Raw genomic sequence first — 25056 nt, forward strand, 5'->3', positions numbered from 1 at the left:
CATGTGTGCTAAATTTCGAACCTTGAGGATACAAGAGCAGTTGCCTTTTAGTTATTTCCTGCTGCATTTAAAGCTTATTCAAAGCATGTACACACAAAGATTTTAGACACACACCCTGAGGATCTGCTGTCATTCTACTGTGGCTGCTGACTTTTCCAAGGAGTTTTATTTCTCGTTTTGTCCATCTGTCACCAGTTCCGCTGTCTAACCACTGTTGGCATGGAAACACAAACTCGGCGTCTGTGTCTGCTGAGGCCTGCACCGTGATTCTATCTAGGTAGCACCCGGCACCATAGCCCTCATTACTGTGCTCAACAGTCAGTTTGGAGGGTAAGCCCAGCTCCACTGCTCTCAGGCAGAAGACATTGACCTGTGAGAGTAAGAATCATGAGATAGATCATGTTTGTATGACAGGTTACCTTTATTTGGAGAAAAAAAAATTTCAAGCACATCTCATATTGATTTCATGAAATAAATTACTTCCAAGTCAGAGTAACCTGTTGCATTAAATCTCAAATTAAGAAATATACTTCCTAAAAGTTTATCTACTGAAGGACAACATTGTCACTTTCACGCAAATATTTCTCAGGACCTATTGTACTTACTGTACAGAACATCTGCCCAACATTAAGAACAGTAACTCCCTGGATGAATGTGCAAATCTGTCTCAATGAATTAGTCTACTGTAGCTGCAGGGTTGGTCCTTGTTTTTCTGAATTAGTCATCAAACTTAAAACTTATTCATTAGGGGTTTAACAACGAACGAAGGTGTTTTCAATGTAATGGGTCATATTCTATTTTAACTTACTATAAATGCAATTTATGTTTAACCATAAATACCACGAGAAAATATGATTAAACAGAGAAGATAAAGCGTAGTATGCGACAGTATCTTCATTAAGCGATAATTACGTTTTTTCGTTCTCCCATATCGTTTTCTATCGTATCCTTTTCATTCTCCACTCTCAGTCTGATGCAATTGAATTTCATTTCGTATGTGCCCGCACAAGAAGTAGTGACACGTCGTGTTCATTCATGTTGAGCAGGCTCGACTACAAAACGGTCGAAGTAAACTAAGGAAAACGTGGCAATACCACTGATAATTCAACGCTTTGTACTACTAAATGCAATTCATATCGTCTTTCCCAGTACAAAAAGTACAGTACGAGGAACATAACGCGTTCATTCACATTCATTCAAAGTAACCTAAATAAGGTAAACTTGGCAATATCTCAAAGCTTCATACTGTTAAATACGTGTGCTACTAAATATTCAGTGTACCAGTATATTTCAGTGTATCCAGAATACATACAATATAAAACTAAAGTCGCCTATTTATTTTTACTTTTATGAGTTTTAAAACTGTAAAAACGTTCATTTTTACTAACACGTGAATATTTTTTCGCCGTGGCAACTTCTCTCCGCTTTGATGGGCTAGAACATGAAACGACTGATGACTGTTCGTTTACCTGCGAACACGCTTCTTCAATCACTGCTCTGTGTAAAGACACAAATGAATTACGGTAGCAGCACAAATCTTGCCTGTGGGCTTGTTAATATCTCACTATCTCAACAGTACACTACACTCCGGCTCAAGTAGACAAGTCATATTAGGGTGAGTTTGATATATCTCCAAGTGAGGTAAAGATGGCAGTCTAATTAGTTTGCTTCGTAATATATTGCTGGAAAAGCACAAAAGTTTTTATGTCTACGAAGAAGGCGCGCAGCTGGACAATACCGTAGTATTTTTAAATGCAACACGCTATTCTATTCCAAAATTCTTGCCAAATCGTTTTTTTTTTTGCAATAAAAATGTGTGAAGAAGCACTACTCCTAGAGCTGTAGCACCCTGCCGACTGTAAGCAAAAACCAGCCGGCAGTTTGGCGTCATTACCCACCTTCCCCTTGTCTAGAAGTATTCGAGAAGCACTATCAGTCAGCCTCCGCACGCCTGTGTCTCCGTTTTCGCCAAACAGTGCAATGGAGATGTGGGCATCAGTGGCAGCGGCGGGCAGGTCGCCTGTATGCACTTTCACAGAGTAAATCAAATCTACAACACAAATACGAGAGATACATGATCAAATATGATTGAATGAAACTTAGCACAACACCTTATCTCAATACTTGATTTCCAGTTTATAATGTACGACACGTTCTCAGTAAAAGCACACTTCTCTAATATTTTTCCCCTCTGTTGGAAGTGTTCCTTATTTGTAAGCATCATTTACAGCCTCCTCTACAGGCAAAATTTGTCCAGGTTGGGCAGTGAATAGAAAAGAAAGGAAAAACTCCTGTTCACATTATCTAAATTTTAAAAAGCCACACATTAATAACCTAAATAGCCAAATAAAGTGAGTTATTAAGGTAATGTAAGCAGACCCATTGCTATGCTTAGGAACAGATACTCAAGGACAGAATGGATAACCTGCTGCCTCAGCAAGGAAGCAGATCCTCCTGAAGGGTCGGCCAGGAGGCAAAATATGAAAGCTGAACGATAAGACCAACTACTGTAAGTCAGCAGAATGGTCAAGTATGGCTTTGCACTTGTGAAGACTTTTATATTCTCTAAGCAGCTTAGCCTGACGGGGTTTTATTTAGATAGGAACCGAATAAATTTGCTATTACTCTGAACACAGCTCGAACTTTGCGTCCATTTCCCTCCGCACTGTGAAATTAAAGCAACCTTTCTGCATCAAGTCACTTTCCCTGTGTTCCCATGCACCTGATTCCTTTAAGATGCCTGTTACCACACCCCTCCCTCACAGTGTCCCTTTCCGTAATACAAACAGGTTTCTTGGCTTTTGCCATTCCCTAAACATCTCTAGTCTCTGTTAAAAAACTCATCTGATAGCATTTCAAGACATTTAATCAACCTATTCTGTGTCTTGTAACTGAATTTTATGTTAAAATCTGTCAAACCCTTCATTGTAGTATACAAGTAGAACGTACAAGCTGCCTGCAATTGAAACAGCACAATTTAAATGAGCAACCAGTCTGAATGTAATTAAGAAAAGGTTTAATGTTGGACACATGCTGTTACCATAGCTATTTGTATTGAAATTGCATTAATTGGAATATGCTGCACCCATCTGCATTTTTGTTTTGCCTTTTCTATAAATAAGGAGAAATGAGGGTTGGTTTGCGTTACAAGACAATGTAGTTGTTATAAGGTAAAGGTACTGCATGCACATGAAATACATTGCTTTATTAGTATCAATTTCATTTGTAGTGGAGATGCAGAAATTAAACAAGTCATTTTAAAAAGAGAGTCAAAAAGTTACACGTTACACTGCAATTTGGTTCTGAAGGTATAAAACCAATTGCACATTCAGAGCTAGACTGGATTCTGTTAAGAGACAGTATATTTACTTCATTATTTATACATGATCGCAAAGAATCAAAGGGAATGCGAAACGACATCTTTGTCCTTCAGAAGCCATTTACTTATCAAAAAATGGCAAACCACATGTCAATAGAGACCTTTGTAAAATACACAAAAATATTGCAATGCAGACAGAAGACATTCAGCCTTTTTGTTAATGCGATTTGGTTTGATCCAATCTAATTGTGGACTGAAAAAGAAACAGCACATTTCTCCATCCCAAGGCAAGGCACATTTGAGGCCAACAATGGAACTAAACCATTAGATTGATTTCTGTACTCCCAACCAAAGCTTTCCAACACAATGGGCACTTTAGCTGCACTATTACAAATCTGCATGGATACTGTCTTCTGTTGATTACTATTCCAGGCACATATATCGCTGAACATTAAGTCACTTTTTATTTATGTGCCATACCTCTGAGAGGAGGCCTGTCAGGTCTGACAGCTGCCAGCTCTGTCACGCTCTCCAGTCTCTTCTCCTCAAACAGCCACCGGTCTGTAGTGTCAAATCCCAGCTCTTGCTTTGTAACACTGTCCTTCATGCGCAGCTATTGGTGTCATGAAAAAGAATTAATAACATACTCCTTTTTTTTCGGAAAAAAGCAGTAACGTCAAAACTTTAGTCCTAGCGGTGCAGAAAAAGTACCCCCGCAATGCAATTTGAAACGAAAAACAAACGCACTTATGAAAAAAATAAATATCCGGGAAGCTGCCCGTTTTCACATTGCTTTATTACCTGTCAGTGAGAATGGGACAAAATGTAACTCTGTTAAGCAGCAAAGTTCTGGAAAAAAAATAAAAGGGTTTCTTGAAACACAATTCTCAACTTGCCAGCAGCTATGTCACGCTGCAACTCACAGCTGGCAACCCACTGAAGCTCAGCAGGTGTGAGTCTGGTCAGTCTGGAGAGACCTCCTGGGAAAGCTAAGGTTGCTGCTGGAAGAGGTGTTAAAGGAACCAGAAGAAGGTGCTTTCCCTGCAGTCTATGAGGGTCCTGATACCCTGTATCGTGATGGGGAGATTATACTGTAAAAAAGGTGCCGTCCTTTGGATGAGACATAAAACTGAGTTTCTGACTCTCTGTGGTTATTAAAAATCCCAGGGCATTTCATTAAAATAGTAGGCCTGTTACCCTGTTGTCCTGGCCAAACTCCTCCATGGACTGAAATTTCCCATTGGCCCTTACCAATCATGGCCTCCTAATAATCTCCATCTATAAATTGGCTTCATCACTCTGTTTTCCTCCCCAGTGATAGCTGGTGTGCGGTGAGCGTTCTGGCGCACTATGGCTGCCATTGCATCATCCAGGTGGGGCTGCACATTGTGGTGGTGGAGGGGAGTCCCCATTACTCGTAAAGTGCTTTGAGTGGAGTGCCCAGAAAAGCGCTATATAATTGTAGAGAATTATTATAAATACAGTATATATTGTTTTATGTAAATCTGGCTATGTACAGTAAGTGTATTATTATATATTATACAAGGTATGACAACTAAAAAAAGCTAATAATGTAATAGGTGACACTGCCACTCTTTCCTAATACTAATGTTATACTTTTATTTTACTCTAGTACAAATTTTAACATTTTCTATTCCATCTGTTTGTATACAGGACTTGCTTAGTTTTCCCATGCCATTTGTGTTATGCACTTGTATCTGACCTTCACTTTATTCCATTATTTAAAAGGTGGAATTCATCACCCAGAGCAGATATTACTGTTCCATTTACAAAAGAATATAGATACAATTTATCCTTATTTTGGATTAGACATTCTGATTATTTTTCTTTCCTTTTTAGAATTTATTGAGTTTAACCTAGGGCCTATGGTAAAGACTAAAGGTTAAGTATTTTCAAAATAAGGTTATTTTAGACCTTTCTCTAAACCTTGGAATTATAGTTACAATGGATTAGTTATGATAAATGATATTTATACTGATGTAATCTTTATAGCTCATTATATTCAGTCCAATTTTAAACTTGGAAATGAAGATCTTTAAGTGGTGATATCTGCAGGTAGTCCACCAAAAAATATTTCTTGTGTTATTTCACCCTCCAGCAATAGAAGTCCTTTAAAGTCTGCAGTCATATAATTCTGTAATAAGTAATTTGCAGTAGCATATGCAAATATAGTGTATACCTAGTCATATAATTTTTCTTATGGTGATAACATTTTGGTTTAGGGATTTAGGGACACTTTGTAAATGCAAACCAATCAGCTCTAAGTACTTAGAACATTATTATTATTATTAGCCATTATATGTGGTTTTCAATGACCCATTAAAATAATACAATATAATAAATATATTTATCACTTAAGAAATATTTCCAAAATTAGATTATTTCTCTCCTTATTCAATGCTGAGAAAGTAGTTCATGCCTTTATTTCATCTAGACAGGATTATAAAACAAAGGGTACTGATAGCTACAACCAGCACAGATCCAAGAGCACCTGTAACTCTTAGCAGATTACATTGACCTCTTTGTATTGGCTACCAGTGAGAAACAGGATTAATTTGAAAATCCTTTTGCTTACATTCAAAGTACTAGACAGAATGGCACCAAAGTACTTTTCAGTATTGTCTGGTTATCAATCTCTGCATGCTTTTAGGTTGACTGATCATGTCTTTATCTTGTAGTGTTCAGTTTCCTCTGAAGTACAGTATGCCTCATTCAAAAAAGAAACTGAACAGCAGTTATGTAAAACACACGGTGAATAGAAAATCCTATTTCTAATCTAATCAAAACAAACTAAAGACACTAAAGATATTAGTGAATTAATCACAGATTCAATTCAAGGATCCAAAAGATTGCAGAAAAGCAAATATCTCCATTAAGCATCACAGAACAATTGGACCTCCTCATTAATAAAGCAGGTCAATTCTATTCTAATTATTAAGCATAATGTTTTTATGTATTCACACCTTCAACACCCACCTTCATGCTTGGACACCCTTATTCTAAAAGATAAAAATCGATCGAATAGAAATATGGCTGTTGAAAGGAATTATAATGGAGACAATTTAACTTGATCTCCCTACCTTCTCTAGCTTCAGACTTTTAATCTTCTCTGGACTCTTTGAGACGAATGACACCTTAAGAATGTTACCTATTTCCCCAGTGTGCACCTGTGAAAGGAAAGAGTCTTTGAGCAATTCAAGCTTTGATGGTAAAATGAAGTCGATCACATGACTGTAACCTTGGGCACAGAATTTAAACTTTAATTTTACTTTAAGGAACCCCATGAGTGTTTCAACTTCTAAGGGTGCTCATACCTATTGCAGGCCAAGCTCTGTAATCCCAGGTTTAAGCCTGGATCAAGGCACAAGTTAATTGTGACATTAGGCAGCCTGGGCTCTCCACAACAGCTGTAGCCTCTTGGACCTGTTATCGAGCTTCTTTTTGGTGCTGAACCTGTGCTATGGGGCTTGTGGTGCTTGTGACATGTGTAAGGATGGTGAGTGGATCAAAGCAGTCCTGCCACCCTTCCTCATTCAATCCTTTGTAGCTGCGACTGGCAGGTATGACAAAAAAAATTGTTGAATCTTAATGTAAAAATATATACTGTGTATATATATCTATCTTAAATATTTCACTTTGCTAAAAAAATGGTAGTTTGATTACTTACCAACAGGCATGTATATATTTGGAATTTAAATTTTGTAAAATGCAAATTTTATAGATATACCATGACACAAATAAAAATATAAGGGTACATTATGAAACTGCCAACACAATTTCACACTGCGACGTTTAATTTTGAACATTTTTTGAAGAATTTGTTTTGTACATTGTTTCACAGAGAACACAAAACAGGCCACTTACTGGAAATGGCTTATCATGGAAGTTTTCAGCTCTTAACAGGGGTGATTTTCCTTTCTCCCCAAAGATAATGACTGACACGTCTATTGGTCTTTCTGGTACTGGCGAGCACTTCACCCACATGTTCCAATGTCTTGCTTTTCCAGCTTCAGGCTCTTTAATGGGGTCGGACCTGATTTCAACAGTTTCTTTTGGATTACAAGAAGGTGATTCAGATTTATTTTAGGAAATAAAAGCTTATGAATAGACTACATAAAAGTCTTAGGTGTTACCTTGTTATAAAAGGCAAAATATGAGCTTGAAGGTTAGCATTGTAAGTCCTTATCATCAGTTACTTTTACAAATTGTGGCTACGAAGACATGTTTTTAAGGGTATGTTTTACGTTAAATATGGGTCTTCCTTTAAATATTTATTGTGATATTCACACGTGAAATATATCAATTCGGCTCCTACATATACTGTACTTACCAAGCTAAAAATAAAAGTTGGAAACGATGTGACAGTAAATTCTAGACACAGTAAAGCTGTAGTTTCAAATACTATAAAAAAATAAGATGTGGGAAGTTTTTGTGTGCATATAGATGGCTAAACAACCAATTCAAGCTAAGAACACTTGGACGACAGGACACAAATGTTATAAATGCAAATAAAATGCAGTGGAATTTGATTCACCAAGATTATAAAGAGCAAGTTCACTAGCATCAATAACAAGCATCCTGTGTACAACACCTGCTCTCGTTTTCAGCCTTTCATGTATTCTTAGTCAGTTATTAATGGAAACCAGCTTCAACATTCAGTTTAATTTCATTCGATGCAATTTGTCATTTGCCCCATTTTTCATGCTGTGCAACTTACCAAAATGTCTTGGGAGATGCAACTTTAGCTCGATATGAAGGCTTGCATGTAAAGGTGAGTAAGGAAGGCGCTATAAAAAAGGGCTGAGAGTTTTGAATAAACTACACTGCCAAGTTCTTAAAGCTGATACCACGGCTCCATTCAAGAAACCGAATTAACAACAAAAAGAGTTAGACTGATCGAATGACTCTCTTTTGTAACCTTTCTTATGTTCTAATGTGGCAGCATGATTGCACTGTAATTTGCATTGCTGCCTCACAGCGCTGGAGCCCTGCGTTTAATTCACCGGGTGCTATCTACGTGGAGTTTGTATGTTCTCCTTGTGGGCATGTGTGTTTCTGCCGGGGGTTCAGGTTTTCTCCTACAACCCAAAAATATACTGGGAGGTTAATTGGATTCTGAGAAAACTGGCTCTGGGGTGAAGGTGTCTGTGTCTTTGCAAATGCGGTCCTTCATTAGACAGTATTATTGGAACTAAGAGTGAAGATAAGGTCTCTTTATTGGCCATATACAATTTCTTGTATTAGGAATTTGTCTTTTTCGCATACCCCAACCTGCTCTCCACAAGACACACAGACAGGGAGAGAAGCTGGGGGTCAGAGCACAGGGTCAGCCATTTATACAGCACCCCTGGAGCAGTTGGGGTTAAGGGCCTTACTCAGGGGCCAAACTGAGTAGGAATTCTGTGCCAGCCACAGGACACGAACCAGCAACCTTCCAGCCACAGGCGTAGATCTTTAGCCACAGGGCCACCACACCGAACTCATGCCGTCAGCAGGATTCGAACCCCGATTCGAACTCCAGAATGTGAGTCACGCACTGAAGCCATTATGCCAACAAACCGCTCGGCAGCAACTAAAGAGGTGGCTTTTTACTGGCTCAAACACCCAAGCCTAGAGAAATGGGCTCATATTGAAAGTGGTCAGGAAGCACTGGTTTCAGTTTAGTCCAGCAACTGATTTGCATGTTCAGTCTTTCTTGTAAACCCAGCTTATTGTATAAGGCCTGCAGGAAGTTTAACTAAATGTAAGACAAGGCACAATGTCTCAACACTGATAGATTACCTTTCACAGGCATGACTACCTCATAGACATCTGGCTTCTTTGGGTGAGCATCAATCCAATCATTGTGCGTGAACGTGTGCTGTGTAGTGGGCATATCTCCTTCCGCCACTATCACCTTCTCCAGAAACCAACGATCTGTGCAGTCCATTAAAGCTGACAATGAATATTTTAGTTACAGTAGAAACACACACTGCTGAAGAACCTAAGAAGAACATTCTTTTATTCTGCGAAATAATTGTTTTTATAATCTTGAGGTAATCTCCATTACAAACACTGAGAGATGGCATTAATTCATTGTTCAAAATTCACTGCGGTCAAATTAACTAACCTAATAATGTGGAACATAAAGTATGTAATGCATTTTTTCCAGTCAAGTCAAATTAAATTCACATTTAGAGAATTGCTAAACATGCTATTCACACATTTTATGTAATGTAACACAAGAGATCTTTTACATAGAAACTGAAAAAAAATATTTGAAGAACACATGAATACTGTATAGTAGTAGACTAAATATATTCCATTGGATATATTCACATCCAGTAACTGGAGTACTTCCAGTAACTGGAGTATTTAATTAGAAATGTAATTAGAAATTAATTTGAAATGTAAATCAACAATAATTTGAAATCAAGAAAGTCTCTGTCTCATACTTATCATATATGATCATGACTTTTGTGACTTACTGACTTTATAAAAGCATTTCACTTGAACACTTGGGGTCATTGAGATGTATAGATAGTTTTAGTGTTTTTATTTATTTCTTCGTAGATCTAGTTACAGGCTTGTACATCTTATACTTCATAAACATAGCATCTTGCTATTCTGTTCACATGTTGTTTTTTGTAATACTGCACATGCTTAATTCAGTGTTATCTTTTACCATGGAGATCTCCAGTTCTGGTCCTGGAATGCCCCAGTCCAGTCAGTGTTATACAGTAGGTCACTCCAATTCACCAGAATTAAACTGGTATTATTTGTATTAATTGCTACAACCATATTATGAACACTTGGAAGTGAGTGATCAGTTAATCAAGTCTGGTCTTCCACGGGCAGAAGATCATTCTGATTTATGTTCCAAATGATTTCTAGATTACTAAATTTAACAAGTCACCTGTTTGATCAGAGTTCAATTGTTCTAGGTCTTTTACATTGATGATTTAATGACTACCTATAAAACCTGCTTGATTGGGGCTCTCCGGGATCAGGGTTGAAGACCTCTGCTTTACAATTATCCTGTGATATGTGATTTGGAAGGGGAAAATACAAAGTCATAATACATTTCTTTACCTTTGCGCTGACTTTTATGTCCGATAACTAGCTCTTTCATTTGCCCAAGATTCACTGCTGTGATTTTAAAAACGTCCACCTAAAACATGCATAATATGATATTAATGCAAGCCTGCTGTATATAGGGCTTCACCTTCTGCACCAAATTAAGACCTATATTACTTTTATGAACATTCAACAAATAGTACTTTAATTACATTTTTCCCTTAATTGCACATGGTGTTCTACGGACAAGATTTTACAATTAAAATAATAGTTTTTTTTCTGCTGTAAGGGCAGTCTGAATGATTACACAGTTGTTCACATTTCCATATATTTCTACCTTTTAAGCAATATAATTGATATTTTCTAATAATTTCATCTCAGGTGTGGGGTGTCATCTGAGATTCTTTCAAGAGTAAATTACTGTTCCTTATGATCCATTTGCACCATTGCACTTTGCCAGATTTTCTTTTCCTTGTAACAAAAGGAAGCTCACAGTCTTCATCGTCACATACAGTACTGTTGGAAACTGTTGGAGCAATTAGTTTCCCAGAAAGATGGGTATTAGATGACCTGTTTCCAGTAACTCATACATAGGATGTTGTTAAAACATAACAACACAGACATCAGAATCACTACTGGTCAATTTAATGTTGGGACACAGCAGAAAATAGTGCAGTCGAAACAGAATTGTTTTTTTTTGTCACTTATCAAAGATATTTTGCATATCTATAAACTTTGATGTACATGAAAGCATTCTATTTCAATTAATTCCCTCATATTCCTTTCCATATGAAATGAAAGGTGAGTGGGTCATATTAAGCCATTTCTATTTCTATGAATCTGAAGCAAGATCTCCCAATTTTAAGTTGAAATATCTTCTGTATTTGTTTTCCTGATGGGTCTTACCTGTCCACGACAAAAGGTGTTTGGTGTATTTTGAGATTTTGATAGCCACCATTTTCCAGTGTTGCCTCTGTCACCATGGAGACTGATGTATACTTCACCAGTAAAGCCTGCATTTCTGACATCTCCCGTATACACATTAATCCTGTACTCCACAACTAAGGAAAAAGGGCAACAGATGGAAACTAACAAGACTGGGTCAATTGTCTTTGGAAACTGTTTCTTTCCAGCTTAGACAGTATTTTCCATGTCTGTCAGTTAATGTGTGACAGATGTAGTGATCCTGAAATCTGAAATAGACAGCCTGTCACAGCAGAACTTAGGGAGCCATTTTCTTTGGTGTGCTGCATCATTTGTAATGCTTGTTCTTAAAGAGATTTCTCTTTCTTTTATACATACAATTGTAAAAAAGGAACAAAGAAAGTAAAAACAGCCTAAGAAAAAAAAATGACAGCCAATGGCATCGAATAAATGTCATCTGAGGTTCTGAACTGTCTGTTCCAAACAGAAATAAGAATAATACGAAATCCAAACTGCCTTACTATATATGGATAATTTGTGTTTTGCTTTTGTGCATGTCCAAAGAATCATGTAAGGCTGTAGTCTAAATGTATCAGTTCTAATGGTTAAGAACGAAATTTTCTGCTTACAGCTGGGATTTTATCATCTTAGTCATGCTTATTGCTTACCAGGATCAGGATCCTGATCTGGAAACAGTGCAGGAAGTTCTACATAGTTATGTGTATTTGTAACAAACAGGCAATCGAAGTTCAAATGCATTTCCAGCTTTGATTCAAGATTCTTCATGTCAATTGTTTTAAGCCTCCATGTCTGCTGCACTTGGTCAGGTTTACTGGACACACACACTTTGTAGATCATACCAACTTCTGGAATTTGTTCCTATTTTGACGATAAAAAAAAGTTAAATTGTAAATGTTATTTACTTTTCTGTGGAGCATTTTTTGTTCCATAGCGATATTTTAACTTTCACTGAAGGGAAAGTTTAATTGATATTTGCTCTTAAAAATATCATAGTGTCTCTGTGTATTAACCTTGATCTGAAGGGTGGGTCCAGTCACATGCAGTCTTACTTTTTTGTGGCCTTTATCTCCACAAACAATTAGTGTAAGCCAGATGGAGCCTTCATTATGTTTGATGTCAGAGCCACAGATCTCAAAGGTCCAGGTGCCAGAATGTTCCTGCAGTTTCTGGCTGACCACTGACCTTGCACCTTGAAACAAATAACAATACCAACTTCAGAAGACATTCTTGGCAAAAGAGCACGTAGTTTTATTTAGGAATACTTTTCCATATTGGCGGTTAATTTATGGATTAATTTTTAAATGGCATTTCAATAGAATAATCTGATTAGTTGGTGATCTCTTTAAATACAAATGAAACAATAGTAATTCAAAGTTACTTATTTGGTCTTTCCCCATCTGAGCTCATACATGTAACATTGCATTATTAGAGTATAATATAGATCATATATGTATGTACAGTAGGTAACAGAATTTTAAAAAACAAAATCATGACTTTGCCTATATGAAGACTTTATTCTGTGAGGGACCAAATTCACAGAGAGATAATAAAAATACATTATGATGCCTTCATGCCTGATCTGTCTTGTGCATTGGGGAGAGGTGATTTTATGTAAATGCTATCAATGTTGGATCATTGTTTTCCTCTCAAATAGTCTTACACAGGATGGAGAGGTCAAAAGAAAAAATATGGTCACTCAGATCACTTATTTTGACCCAGTATATTTTCCATACTTCTGCCACATCTTTGTCATTGCTAACCTAACCACGGAACTCTGAAAAATATCTAAAAAGAACAATCAGGGACAGAATAAGAGACCAACCAATTGACTTCAGACTGCAAACAGTGCTCTGGTCTCCAATGTGATCATCTAACCATCTGAAGCAGGGAAAAACCCACTCCGTTCTCGACGTTTTAGATTCTTGCACAGTGACCATCTTGGGGTACAGTCCTGCACCATATCCCTCTCCATCATGACCAAGGACAGCCCTTGTCAAGCGCCCCAGAGAGACAGATTCCAGCAAAAAAGCATCCACCTGCCAAAAGTCATTACATTCAGGCCTTATATATGTGGTAACAAATAACTGCAAAACATTTTAAATTGTATTATTTAATAAATATCATATCACTTTAGAAGCAAAGAAAAATAATTCATCACAAGAGTTAGAATATATTTGATTCCAGATTATATCTAAGAATAAAAAATGCACACACTAATGTAAAGTCACTTAACAGAGAACGGGGCCACCACGTGTGATCAGAATGGCCTGTATGCACAATGGCATAGAGTCTATCAGTGTCTGGTAATTCTACAGGAGAAATGCGACACCATTCTTCTGCAAGAAAGTCAATCAACTCATGCCTGGTGGAAGGAGGTGGAAAACACTGGATCAGGGAGCATTCCAGAATATCCTATAATTTGCTTGACTGTGTTCAGACCCAGTGACAGTGAAGACAATGACATATGGATGATTTCAGTGGAGTGCTCATTAAACTATTGGATGGCCAATTCAGAAATGCTGCAAATTGAAGATGATCAGTCACTACCAATAAATAGTGACTACCACGAAATGTGCCGTAAAATATTAGTGGTAGTGTACTGTATTAGCTGTAGTGTACTATGACCACAGAGAGAGACAATATCACATTTCTCCACTATTTGGAATACCATTGCCTGGGCAAATTCTATAAACCCTTTATTGATATTGACAATATTCACATACTGTCTTACTTGTTGGTTTGGCGACATCATTACCGCTAATTATAATAGGTTAGGAAAAATAGTAAACATAAGCTGCAAAACAACTGGAGCATATCAGATCATCCTACAGTAAATTCCCACTGCAAAGATATGGATTTTAAAGATGAATAAGAGAGTTGTGGAGTCTGAGGCTCACCCCTACCATGGCAAATTTAAACCATTTCTGTCTGCAAAGTAAAGTAACTTAACTCCTGAAACATATTTGTACTGAATGTCTTGTTGGTGATTTTTGTTTGTTTTTGTTGTGTTGTTGCCTTGGATTCTGCCGTAAAAAAAATTCCCCCAGGGGATAATAAAGTGTGAATTTAAAATTGAAAGAAAGTCCACTTTGCACCACAGGACTCACAAATGTGCAGTTCCAGGTATGGCAAGCTTCTTGTGCACAGCAAAGCAACTAAGGTATCCTTGCTCTGTGGAGACTTCAGCAGACCATTTTTGATTAAAATGGCTGCTCATGTCCCAGATGGAAATTTGCAGTCAATTGATCTGCAGTTGTTTCTTTCCTTGCACTTTGCAGTGATGCAGATATCATGATCTTGGACTCTCTGTTTTTTCCTATTATTGCCTTTTGCAGATGATGTCTTTTCCTTGGAGATCCAAGCTGACATCACCTCAGACTCTGTTACTTGTGAAATATCAACAAGTTGATTTGTCTTGGTCACTGAAGCTCCTGCCAAATGCACTCTAACAATCACCCCTCTTTCAAAGTCACTGAGGTCTCCTCTTGCAGCATAACTATAGGCATCCAGGCATGTCCAGCTTTTTTAAGCATGTCTCTAAGTTTGCTGGGATGCTATTTTCTTAATTAATGCATGAGCCACTCCTTTGTGGAAGTCCTCTGTTTCAATAAACCTGGCGTCCCTGATTTTTACAGGTGTTTCAATTTTTGTGTCCACTATCTTTCTATGATAGGAAAGATAATTCCTTTTGAATATGTATCCTTTGGATTCTTAACATCTCTGGTTTCGTAAATTAAAAAGATGATAAAAGATAAAGATTTATTGCAATTAATTGACCTTGTTTTGTTGAAATGGTGGTCCCTTGACTAAGGAATGGCGAAGCTTCCTTGCTCCTGAGTCACCTTGCTCTCCATAAAGAGTTAAATAGACGTTTGAATATGTTTCGGCTCCCCAGTTGTCCCCCATGTGAACTGATACAACATATTCATTCACTGAAATTAAGCAGAAACAGGAGACTTTAAGGTACCATAATCATTCTGCGGTCTTAAAATCTGCCAAAGTCTTATTCTGATGCTGAAATGCTTTGCAAAGTCGGTTTGCTTTAATATGCTTTCTGTTCACCAAATGCCATGGAAACCAGGATAAGCTCTGGACCATTGTGGCTCAAATAAGGAACTATTTACCTACAGTACCTGCTACGTGTTCAAACCATCCAATAATCTCATTTTACTGTAAAAAATGCACGTGTTGGCATCAAAGAGAAGTATATAATCAACATATGTCTACAAATAGCGAACTTAAGGCGTGATTTACATATGCATGATATGAATACTAACACTATGCAATTTTATGCATTAATATTATTTATACCGACACAAATACTGAAACAAACCTTACAGCTTTGTTGATTTCAATTAAACACTGTTGATACACAGAAAAAGTTAGGCATTATTTCATTTGGTCTGTTTGCCTCTCTTACCCCGGAGGGATGGCCGACCTTCTATGACCACAGGGAATTCTTTCACTGGCTCTGTGTGTTCTGAGCTTGGAGAAAGCCAGCAGTTACAGTCAAAGTGCAGCTCTGTTCCCGTGTGCTGCTCTTCTATCTGAATAGACTTTAAATGCCAGTTCTGAAAACCCAGCAGCCCATCACAGCTGACCCGAATCTTGTACACTTTCCCGACATCTCCAGCATCAACCTGAATTCAGCATCACAAAGCAGATCTTCAACTAAACTGCATAATTCTCAATAAAAGCATCCTGTCTCTGCCATTAGGTTTGAATGCAAATAGATGCCCCATTGTCTCTGTGTAAATAACACCTAATGGGACACAAATATACTTTAGCAGGTTACTAAAGTAAAATGCAGACTCTGAAATATCAAACAATACTACTTGAAAGGAACTGGTCACCAAATTAATAAATTTGTCACATAAGCAAACAACAGCTATATCAAACTTTTTCATACTTGTATTGTAAACAGTACTTACTTTTACTCCTGTTATAAGTGGACTAATGTGATTTAAAATATTAAACTGTTATATTTAACAAATGATTAAACACAGCAGGCTTTAATATACAGTATACCTTAAACTGTGATCAAGCATATTTTATGGTATAGACTAAACACTTTTGATCTATTGCTGTTATTAATTATTTTTATTATTAGTTTTGCTCTGAAATGCCTGCTATAGTGTATGTGCATGTTTGACATTATTAGAACCAAAAGAAAATGTTTCAATGATGTGATTTAGTTAAACCATAACAAAATATCCAATAATATGAACTATTAGTTCCCAGTAATTAGACAGGGAATTAATGTTCATGGGTAATTACCACAAATCATTTGATTTCCTGAGGACTAAAGGTCTTTATGTCAGTTAAATTACATTTGTCTCTAAAAGTCACAAACATACAAAAGCAGCAAGTAATTTGGTTATTTGAAATTACTGTACATAAAAAATGCAGTCATCTTTTATCTTACGATATTATTTTTAAAATCTCTTCTAACCCAGGATTGAATCAACATTTTGTAGTTAATGTATGTACTTGTGATTGCTGTAAGTGAATACATTTCCATCTCATAAAACACTTTTCTCAGAAATCATAACAGGGTAAAGGAGAAATATTAACATACATGGGAAAATTTTACTACACATTTTCTAACTAAAAAATATCCACCTAATTTTCCAAAACTGAAAATATAAGTAGCAAAAAAATCTGTTTACCATACTTATGATGCTCCTTTATAGATCTGCACATAGAAACTTTAATAATTATTTTAGAAAACAGAAGGCAATTTTTACTCAGGATCAAACACCTTTTAAAATCCCTTTGTTGAAATTATGTCTATTTATTGGCTTTTACAATGAAGTGTCACTCGTCCTTTGAAAATTCAATAACTTTGCATAGATATTGAATATTTACTATTCATATTTACACTATCCACTGTTCCTGGCATTATGCTAGCACAATTGCATTGCTAGAGGTAAGGACAGCAGGTTTTTAAAATGTTGTTTCCAAAGCAATTTTGAGAAGCATGTTATCTTTGCTCTAAAATTAATCCAAACAGGATCTGAACAATGGCTCCTCAGCATGAGCAAGACAGTAAGTAGTGTTGCCAAGCATTCATCATCTGTAAAGACTTTAGAAAGGCCAATAGATGTGTTGCATTGTCTTGCAAGAAGTCCATCATATGCTTCAGTGGGGAGATTAATAGATTAATGTACAATTGGGAAAGAAGCATAATTTAGGACTAGTGTTATCCCATCTATCCATTTTCTAACCGTTTCATCCAATTTAGGGTCAAGGGGGAGCCAGATCTTGACCCTGCAAGCTGTGGGCACAAGGCACAAGGCAGGATACACTGTGGATGGGACGCCAGTCCATCACACAGACAGTACACAGACAGTACACACACAGCAGGGCCAATTTTTAGTAAACCTACTCCTACTTTCCAGTATACTTAAGTATTCATTACATGTGGTTTCCTCAATCACAGGACAATTCCAGGAACAAAACTCCCTTGTAAAGCAGGAGAACGGTGTAGAAAAAGGTGTTAAGTAGTGGCAAGAACATGAGAAAGCCACATACTGTAAGATTCAGAATTTTCTGCTCAGACACCCAGACAAGTCAAAATTGAACTCTTTCCTCAAAAGACTGGTCAATACACATAATGTCTCATATTGCTAGTTGCTCTTCTTTGCTAAGAGTAAAAACTACACAAATAGAAGGTGAGAAAGTGATTTTGGAAAAAGTCAGGGTTCATCTAATCACTTGCATGTGTCAGTTTCACCCATTGTGTCAAGAAAAGCGGATCAGAAAAGCTACATAAGGGCACTGTACTGACTTTACCGGACATTTCCTCATTTTCTTGAGTTTGTCAGCTCTTAAAACATTTAGTAAGATGTCTTCTTTAATATAACAGAAGCTGGACTAAAACAACATGTAATTTCATGGGTAGAATGTGTAAGTTCTTTAAATTATATTATACACTACACTACTGCATATTTGTGAATATTTCCTAGCTTACATTTTAATACTGTAGCTTTTGTGGCATAACATTCAATGGCTATACATGTGCACAATGAGACACTATTATAATTTGAACTTTTGGTATTTAAAGTGCATTGCTGAATGGCCTGTGACATTATTAAAATTCCTGAAAGACAGTCAAATGATTTAAACTAAAAACCTGTTTTCTTGAAGTGTAATCAATTACATATTTGACAATGCTTCGTGAAACAATGAGGAGCCTGACAGACAGTGTGAAATAGTGCCGAGATTCCCTTTAGTCCCTGAAAAAAAATTGAAACATCTGTCAGCTCATCATTTACCACAGGAGCACCAACTGTGGTAGTCAGTCCATTTTGTGGGAGTTTTGTAACATTCAAAAAGCAAAAGTCTTTGTCTGACTGCTTCAGATTTCAACATTCTGCTTGTTCCTTATTTAGATGTTCTTGTTTTACGTCTGTTTTTACTTTTACCATGTGTTCCAATGAGCTGTTATAGTCAGTAAATGTGTATTTTTACATTTTCACCCAGGTTGTGACCTCAGTTTTCACTACTAATGATTTGCAATTGTGCTTTAATGTATTAATAGTGAAAAATTAATATATAGACAACTTAAGTACTTGCTTGGCTAAATTTATATCCTAAAAAGACCATATGCTGTCCGAGGTCGATTTATACATATATGCATGAACACGAACAATTAATCTACCATGTGTTTTTAGGGAACACTACTATGCATAATACAAACGTCTTTTGAACTTGGACAAAATCCAGGTATCATTTACAATGACTATGAAGCAATTTTCATCAATAAATGATTTTCAGAATGAAAGTACTTGATTTAAAAAACAACAATTTCAAAATGACAAGTAGAATTGTAATGTAAATATGATATGATGTCAGAGATACACTGAGGATATCCACACAGAAACAAAACTTAAATAAGCATTGAACTACATCTGAATCAGTTGCATTGAACATCTAAGCCATTTCAAATGAAGCAGGAATGCAAAGAATTGTTCAAATTCATGAGACAGCGCAGCCATAACAGCATTGAATGTTTTTCTGCCTGAATTTTCCAGACTTCAAATGTTCTTCAATTTCTTCAAGCTACATTTTACATTTACTTATCAGGCTTGAACTTACTCTAGCTTGTTCAGCTGTAGGCTACGCAGGTGGTTTTAGAAAAGCACTTACATTTATTTTGCAGAATCTTACCAAAAACTCATCTCTTGCTCCAGGAAGAAAACATACGGTTCCAGGGTTGTTTGGGAGAAGAACAATGTCATCACTTTTGCCCTCTGAACCATAGATTACAATTGAAACTTTCATCTCTTTAGGCACTGGAGAATCATCAGAGGTTTTCACAAAGACTTTCCACACTCCTTTAACAACAACAACAACAACCATTATCATCTAGATTTTAATAAAAAATAATAGACACAAATAATAATAATAATAATAATAATAATAATAATAATAATAACAGAGAAATGTGAAATGAAGAGGAAGAATGACTTATTTTACAAACACAATCTGATTCTATTCTTATGTCTTTCTCATACGGTACTTTGTTTAAAACTGTGGCTGGTTTGTATAGCTACTCGAGAACAAAAAAGTTGGTAAGCGAAAAAGCAAATGAACTACAGATATATATTGTATGTTCAAAACGTAATACTGAACAATAATATCTACTTACCTTTCTGCGATTCTTTCTTGATTTCCTCATATCCTAAGAGATAATAAAGTAACAACATGTTTTATTGTTAATGTATTAAAGTTCAAATACAGCTAAAACCATCCAAGATCAAATACATTTGAAAAATTTAAAAGCTTTAAAAGAATTGTTTCTGACAGTGACAAAAAATGAAATATGACATATAAGAAGACATTAATTATTATTATTATTGGTGGTGGTGGTGAATAGAAAGGCTACAAATGAAGAAAGACCATTCAATCCATCAACAGCATTGGTTTGCAAATATCTGACACAAGGATCTTGTTCAGCACCTTCTTGAAATAAGCCAAGGTAGTGGCTTCAACAACATGGCTGGTTAGCTGGTTCCATTGGTTCCAAACTGCCTCCTGTTTTTCAGTTTTAAATGCATTTACATGTAAATTCTTTCACGACTTCTGGCTTATTTTGTATTACTGTATTAAAAAGCAGAACGTCTATTTATACTATTGATTACCCATGAAATACACATGGATTGTGTGACAGAGGTGTTATCAGTATACCCTGTATGCGAGAATATGATTATTTTGTAGCGTGAATAATGTCACCCCTGCACTATATCATGAAGACAGGGCTATTTCACCCATGGTGCCATACAACTTAAAAGGAATAGGAATACATCGGCTAGTTCATCAGAGAAAAACTGGAAGCGACCCTAACTAGTCAACTCCAGTGGGATGTAGATATTTGTCTGTTATCAGATTTTGTTTAAGTGATTCTTGTTTTGTGTTTAGAAGAAAAAGATAGGAACAAAATATCATAAATACAAGTATCATCCTGCTTTGTCCTTTTCCTTTGCCCTTATTGATAAAGAACCTAGTCAAAACTATACAGTAGAACTTGATACTACTGCTGCTTGGAAACAAAGCAATACCATGCTAATACCACTGATTTAACACCCTTTAGACTGAAGAGTGCCTATAAATCTTTGCTCTTGCCAGTGCTACTTTGACTATGGTCTGTGATGTACCTTTTTCCTTACCTGTGTCCCAGACCTGTAAGGACTGCCCTTTTGTGTCTTGTGTGTGGTATTCCTTGTGTGTGAGTTAGGGATGTGAGAGTGCACAAGAACAGTTTTGTTTCTCGGCTGTGTCAGTCATGGGGCTAGGGAGCTGAAATCTTTGAACAAGCTTGTCATGATAAAGTACACTTCATTCTATCCCAGAGTGCTTTATCGCTTGACCACCTGCTGACACTTACTACATAATTGCCACAATATTTTATAGATACTATACCATAAATCTTTTAAAGTATGAAACTTAAATTCTATTTGTTCAGTTGATCCAATATTAGGAAGTTATTTAGAGTTTTATTTGGAGAGAAAACAAATGTGCCATGCAGCCCTGCAGAAAATAAAAATACACCGTATTTCTCAGCTTGCCTTCAACAAAGAGCTCCCTTTCAGTCTTCCCATCATCCTGGTACACATCCAGCCAACTGAAATGTAAATCATGATAACAAACTTAAACAGTTTGGGGAGGAGTTTAGAAATCCCTTAGATTTTCAGCTTTTATAAATGACGTTTCTGTTACTGTCATCAATAATTTTGTTATAAAACTTTGATACTGTAGATATAAAAGTCTCAACTTCACAGTGTATTTTACAAAGCAAAATCCACACACAACTATAAAAGATCAAGCTTGCCTTTTAACTCAGATGCAAATAAAGGAAATAGAGAAATAGGCAGTCATTGAGTTAATGTATTCTACACTATTCATAGAATGTAATTAGTAATCATAGTCAGCATCAGGCTCCTGACATACAGATGGAGAAAAAGAAAAATATTGACATGAATCAATGAACCAATCCATATATAAAGCAATTTTTAAACAATTTACATATAAAAATGGTTGTGCTCCTGAAGCCAATGTATTTGCATCTTTCTGTATGCAAAATATAGACAGAAAAGGCTGTTTCTGTTGAGAGCCCAGTACTAAATAATACCTGTTGCAAAGAAATACACTTTCATGCTTGTCCTCTTCTTCAGCTTTGATGATTACTTTTTCTAAAAACCATCCATCTCCTTAGAAGAAAACATAAAAAAATTATGCTTTAGGATTTTCTGGTAGGCAAAAGTACTAATTGCAATGTATTCTGTTTTCAACTAATGTCAGTGTTCAATGATTTTCTATAGTTTTGCAGTTTCATTTGGAACATAAGTTATTGCTGGAAAACTGATACATTCAATAAATCAAACATCTCATTCGTGCATCTCAGTGGATTTACCATTTAAGCACCTAAACAGTTTGCAAATTGTCTTGCAATGTTGATGTTTTATATTTTAGAGTATTTATAAAAACATTGAAAAATGTAATTTGAAATTGTATTTTTCATAGCATTATCCATGCACAAGATATATAATGTATTTATCATTTATCTTCAGAGACCATTTTATTCTACTAGTTGTTTGAAACGTGCAGAATCTCAAATTATATTAAAAATATTCCTCTGTAAAAACAAAATCCTTCCACTAACATTTGGATGTGATTCAGAAAACAATGCTGTAATTACATACATTTTTATAAAAGAGTACTTTAAATTGTAGTGCTGTAGGCTCGTACAGTAGGTGTTTCTCCTGATTGGAGAGTTTTTCTTTTCTTATGTTAGAAGTGTGACTTGAAAACAAACAGACCGTGCTGTAGCAGGTGTGCTTATAAAGCCACATCAGGCTTAGAGATGGAAACCTGTGTCTTGTCAATTGTAGTTAAGGAAACAAAATATCTTATTCACATTTACTTCTGCAACCTTTTCTTTTTTTGGTTAAAGACAGTGGTAATGTTTGTGGACTGGGGAATTACTAATTGTAGTCTCCATCCACAAAAATGGTGTCAAGACAGATCTAAGTATAGACATTTACATGTTTCATGTAAATTTATGGAAACAACAATCAGAAATTAGAACCTAGAGTATCACATATTTGTCAGTAGCATTGTAGGGGATAGTCAGCATGGATTTTGAAATGGTACAGTAGGTCATTTTACACACTTCTGATAATTTCTTCATAAAAGATTGATTCTCAGATTAAAGATTGTAGTCATTTTGGGAAATGCATGTTTGGACTGAATAATGGTTAATGGAAAACAGTCCAGAAAAGGATCAAATAGAGCGAATACTAAAGTTGGGGGTGCTATCATTAGAGGAGTGCCACAGGGATCTGTACTAGGACCACTACTTTTCCAAACATACAGTATATCAATTATAAAAATTCTGGTATGCTTGGTAAGCTTGCCAGATTTAAAAAAAATGATGTCAAAACAGGAGGAGTGACAAACACTGTAGGCCAAGGGTGTCCAGTCCTGGTCTTGGAGGGCTGAGGGCTCTTGTGTGTTCAGCTATAAAATGTCTTTTTAAAGCAGAACCAGCCAAAGTTTTGGGAGTAGCTGCTAAATTGGTCCAGTTAAGCCAGTAAGCAGATGGTTTAGCTTGTTAAGAGCTGAGAAGGAATGAAAATCTGCAGACATATAGGCCCAACAAGACCAGAAGTGGATATCTGTGCTGTAGAAGCAGCAAATTAGATCAAAAAAAAGATTTGGATAAAATTCAAGACTAGGAAAACACCAGGCAGATTATGTTGAATGTACATAAGTCCAGGGTGTAGGCAGTAAAAACAAATTCTAAATACAAAACAGGAAATGCGGAGACTACTTATGAAAAAATAATTTTTCAAAGAAGATGTTTATGATCACACATCATATACATATTCTATACAATATGGGTAAGCAATAAAAAGCAACCAACATATTACGGACAGATAGTTAAAATCACACAATTTGTATCAAGGGAAGTTAGGTTAAAAATGCTCAATGTACATGTAATACCTCATTTAAAATAATTTGTACAGTTTTGCTCACCATGTTATAAAAAGATACTGCTGCTCAGGGATCAGTCCATAGAGGAGCAATAAGACATTTCAGGGTTTAAAGGAATGTCCTACACTGATAAGCTGAAGGCACAGAATCTTTATATAATCCTGGACAAAGACATGTTTCTTGAACATACTTGTAAGCATTTTCAAGGAATACAATGGCTGTGAGTCCTTGGAGTTGAGGATGAAATGAGATATGCGTCAGACCATTGGTAGTTCAGCTGTTGAATACAGAGCTTTTGACAGATTCTGAAGTATTCTAAAAATCCTGCTACAGTTCTACTAGTGTTCAGACATGCATTCGTGGAATTCTCATTGCATTACTTTCTGTTACATTTGAATAGCTTACAGCTGTTTTGAGTTGTATTCTCACTCAGTTCAATAAATAAATACACTTCTCTTCTGATTCTGTGCGGTTCATGTCAAGAAACACAGCTCGGTAACACTGCACAGCAAGAATGACAGGTTCAATTTTATGCTTGACTTGAAAGCAGTGACAAGCTGCATGGCCGGAACACGCAAGTTATATGGAGAAAGAAACCATTTATTTATTCATGTGTGCTTATATCAGCAAAAGTGAGTTTACTTTAACAAAGAGGCCCCCAGACCTACTCCTGGAGGGCTGGTTCGTCAGCATGTTTTGTAGATTTATTTAAAACTCCATCACCTGAATAGCTGGAAGAAGCTGCTAAACTTGTCCAAGGAACTCAATAATGAACCGATTCAGGTTAAGAGCTGGAGTGAAAACCTGTAGATACACCAGCCCTTCAAGACTAGGATTGAGAAATCCTGAATGAATGTATCAGAATTAAACTGATTTCTTTTTAATAACAAAAGCAATTTATTGAAAGGGCTAAATGCATGGTTCTTAAAAGCTATGTTTAAGACATTCTTAATAAATTCCACTCATTGTAAATAGCACAGCTGTATCAATTTTCTATCTTACGAACATCATCCAAATTAGATCTCATTTAGTCTATCCTGCTTGTTTGTTTTCCAGTTGCCAAGAATCCCATTCCATCAAACCGTATTTTAAAGGGGAATTGCCGTCACAGTTTCTCAATCACAGTTTCGCCAAGGGCGAGAGCAAGAGTTCACACAAATTATGACGTGATGCAGCCCTTCCTGCTCGCTAGTCACTGTGAAGACTACTGTAACGCA

At 36.3% G+C, this 25056-nt stretch overlaps 1 protein-coding gene across 1 annotated transcript in view; it reads right to left on the reverse strand.

Annotated features, from left to right (window-relative positions):
* The window catches only part of LOC148831827 (lipoxygenase homology domain-containing protein 1-like), a 60406-nt gene that overhangs the window by 31416 nt on the left and 3934 nt on the right, over window positions 1–25056 (reverse strand). The window contains exons 3-18 of the mRNA XM_088919084.1: window positions 21975–22053; window positions 21412–21467; window positions 19995–20027; window positions 19514–19680; window positions 15762–15981; window positions 15184–15273; window positions 12391–12530; window positions 11989–12199; window positions 11303–11457; window positions 10412–10490; window positions 9122–9274; window positions 7205–7389; window positions 6421–6507; window positions 3800–3932; window positions 1899–2050; window positions 115–370 (exon numbers count right to left, since the gene is read on the reverse strand). Of these exons, the coding sequence (XP_088775210.1) occupies window positions 115–370; window positions 1899–2050; window positions 3800–3932; window positions 6421–6507; window positions 7205–7389; window positions 9122–9274; window positions 10412–10490; window positions 11303–11457; window positions 11989–12199; window positions 12391–12530; window positions 15184–15273; window positions 15762–15981; window positions 19514–19680; window positions 19995–20027; window positions 21412–21467; window positions 21975–22053 (2196 nt within the window). The remainder of the gene's footprint in view (window positions 1–114; window positions 371–1898; window positions 2051–3799; window positions 3933–6420; window positions 6508–7204; window positions 7390–9121; window positions 9275–10411; window positions 10491–11302; window positions 11458–11988; window positions 12200–12390; window positions 12531–15183; window positions 15274–15761; window positions 15982–19513; window positions 19681–19994; window positions 20028–21411; window positions 21468–21974; window positions 22054–25056) is intronic.

This window comes from Atractosteus spatula, chromosome 6 (genome assembly GCF_055471065.1).
Source record: "Atractosteus spatula isolate fAtrSpa1 chromosome 6, fAtrSpa1.hap1, whole genome shotgun sequence".
NCBI lineage: Eukaryota > Metazoa > Chordata > Actinopteri > Semionotiformes > Lepisosteidae > Atractosteus > Atractosteus spatula.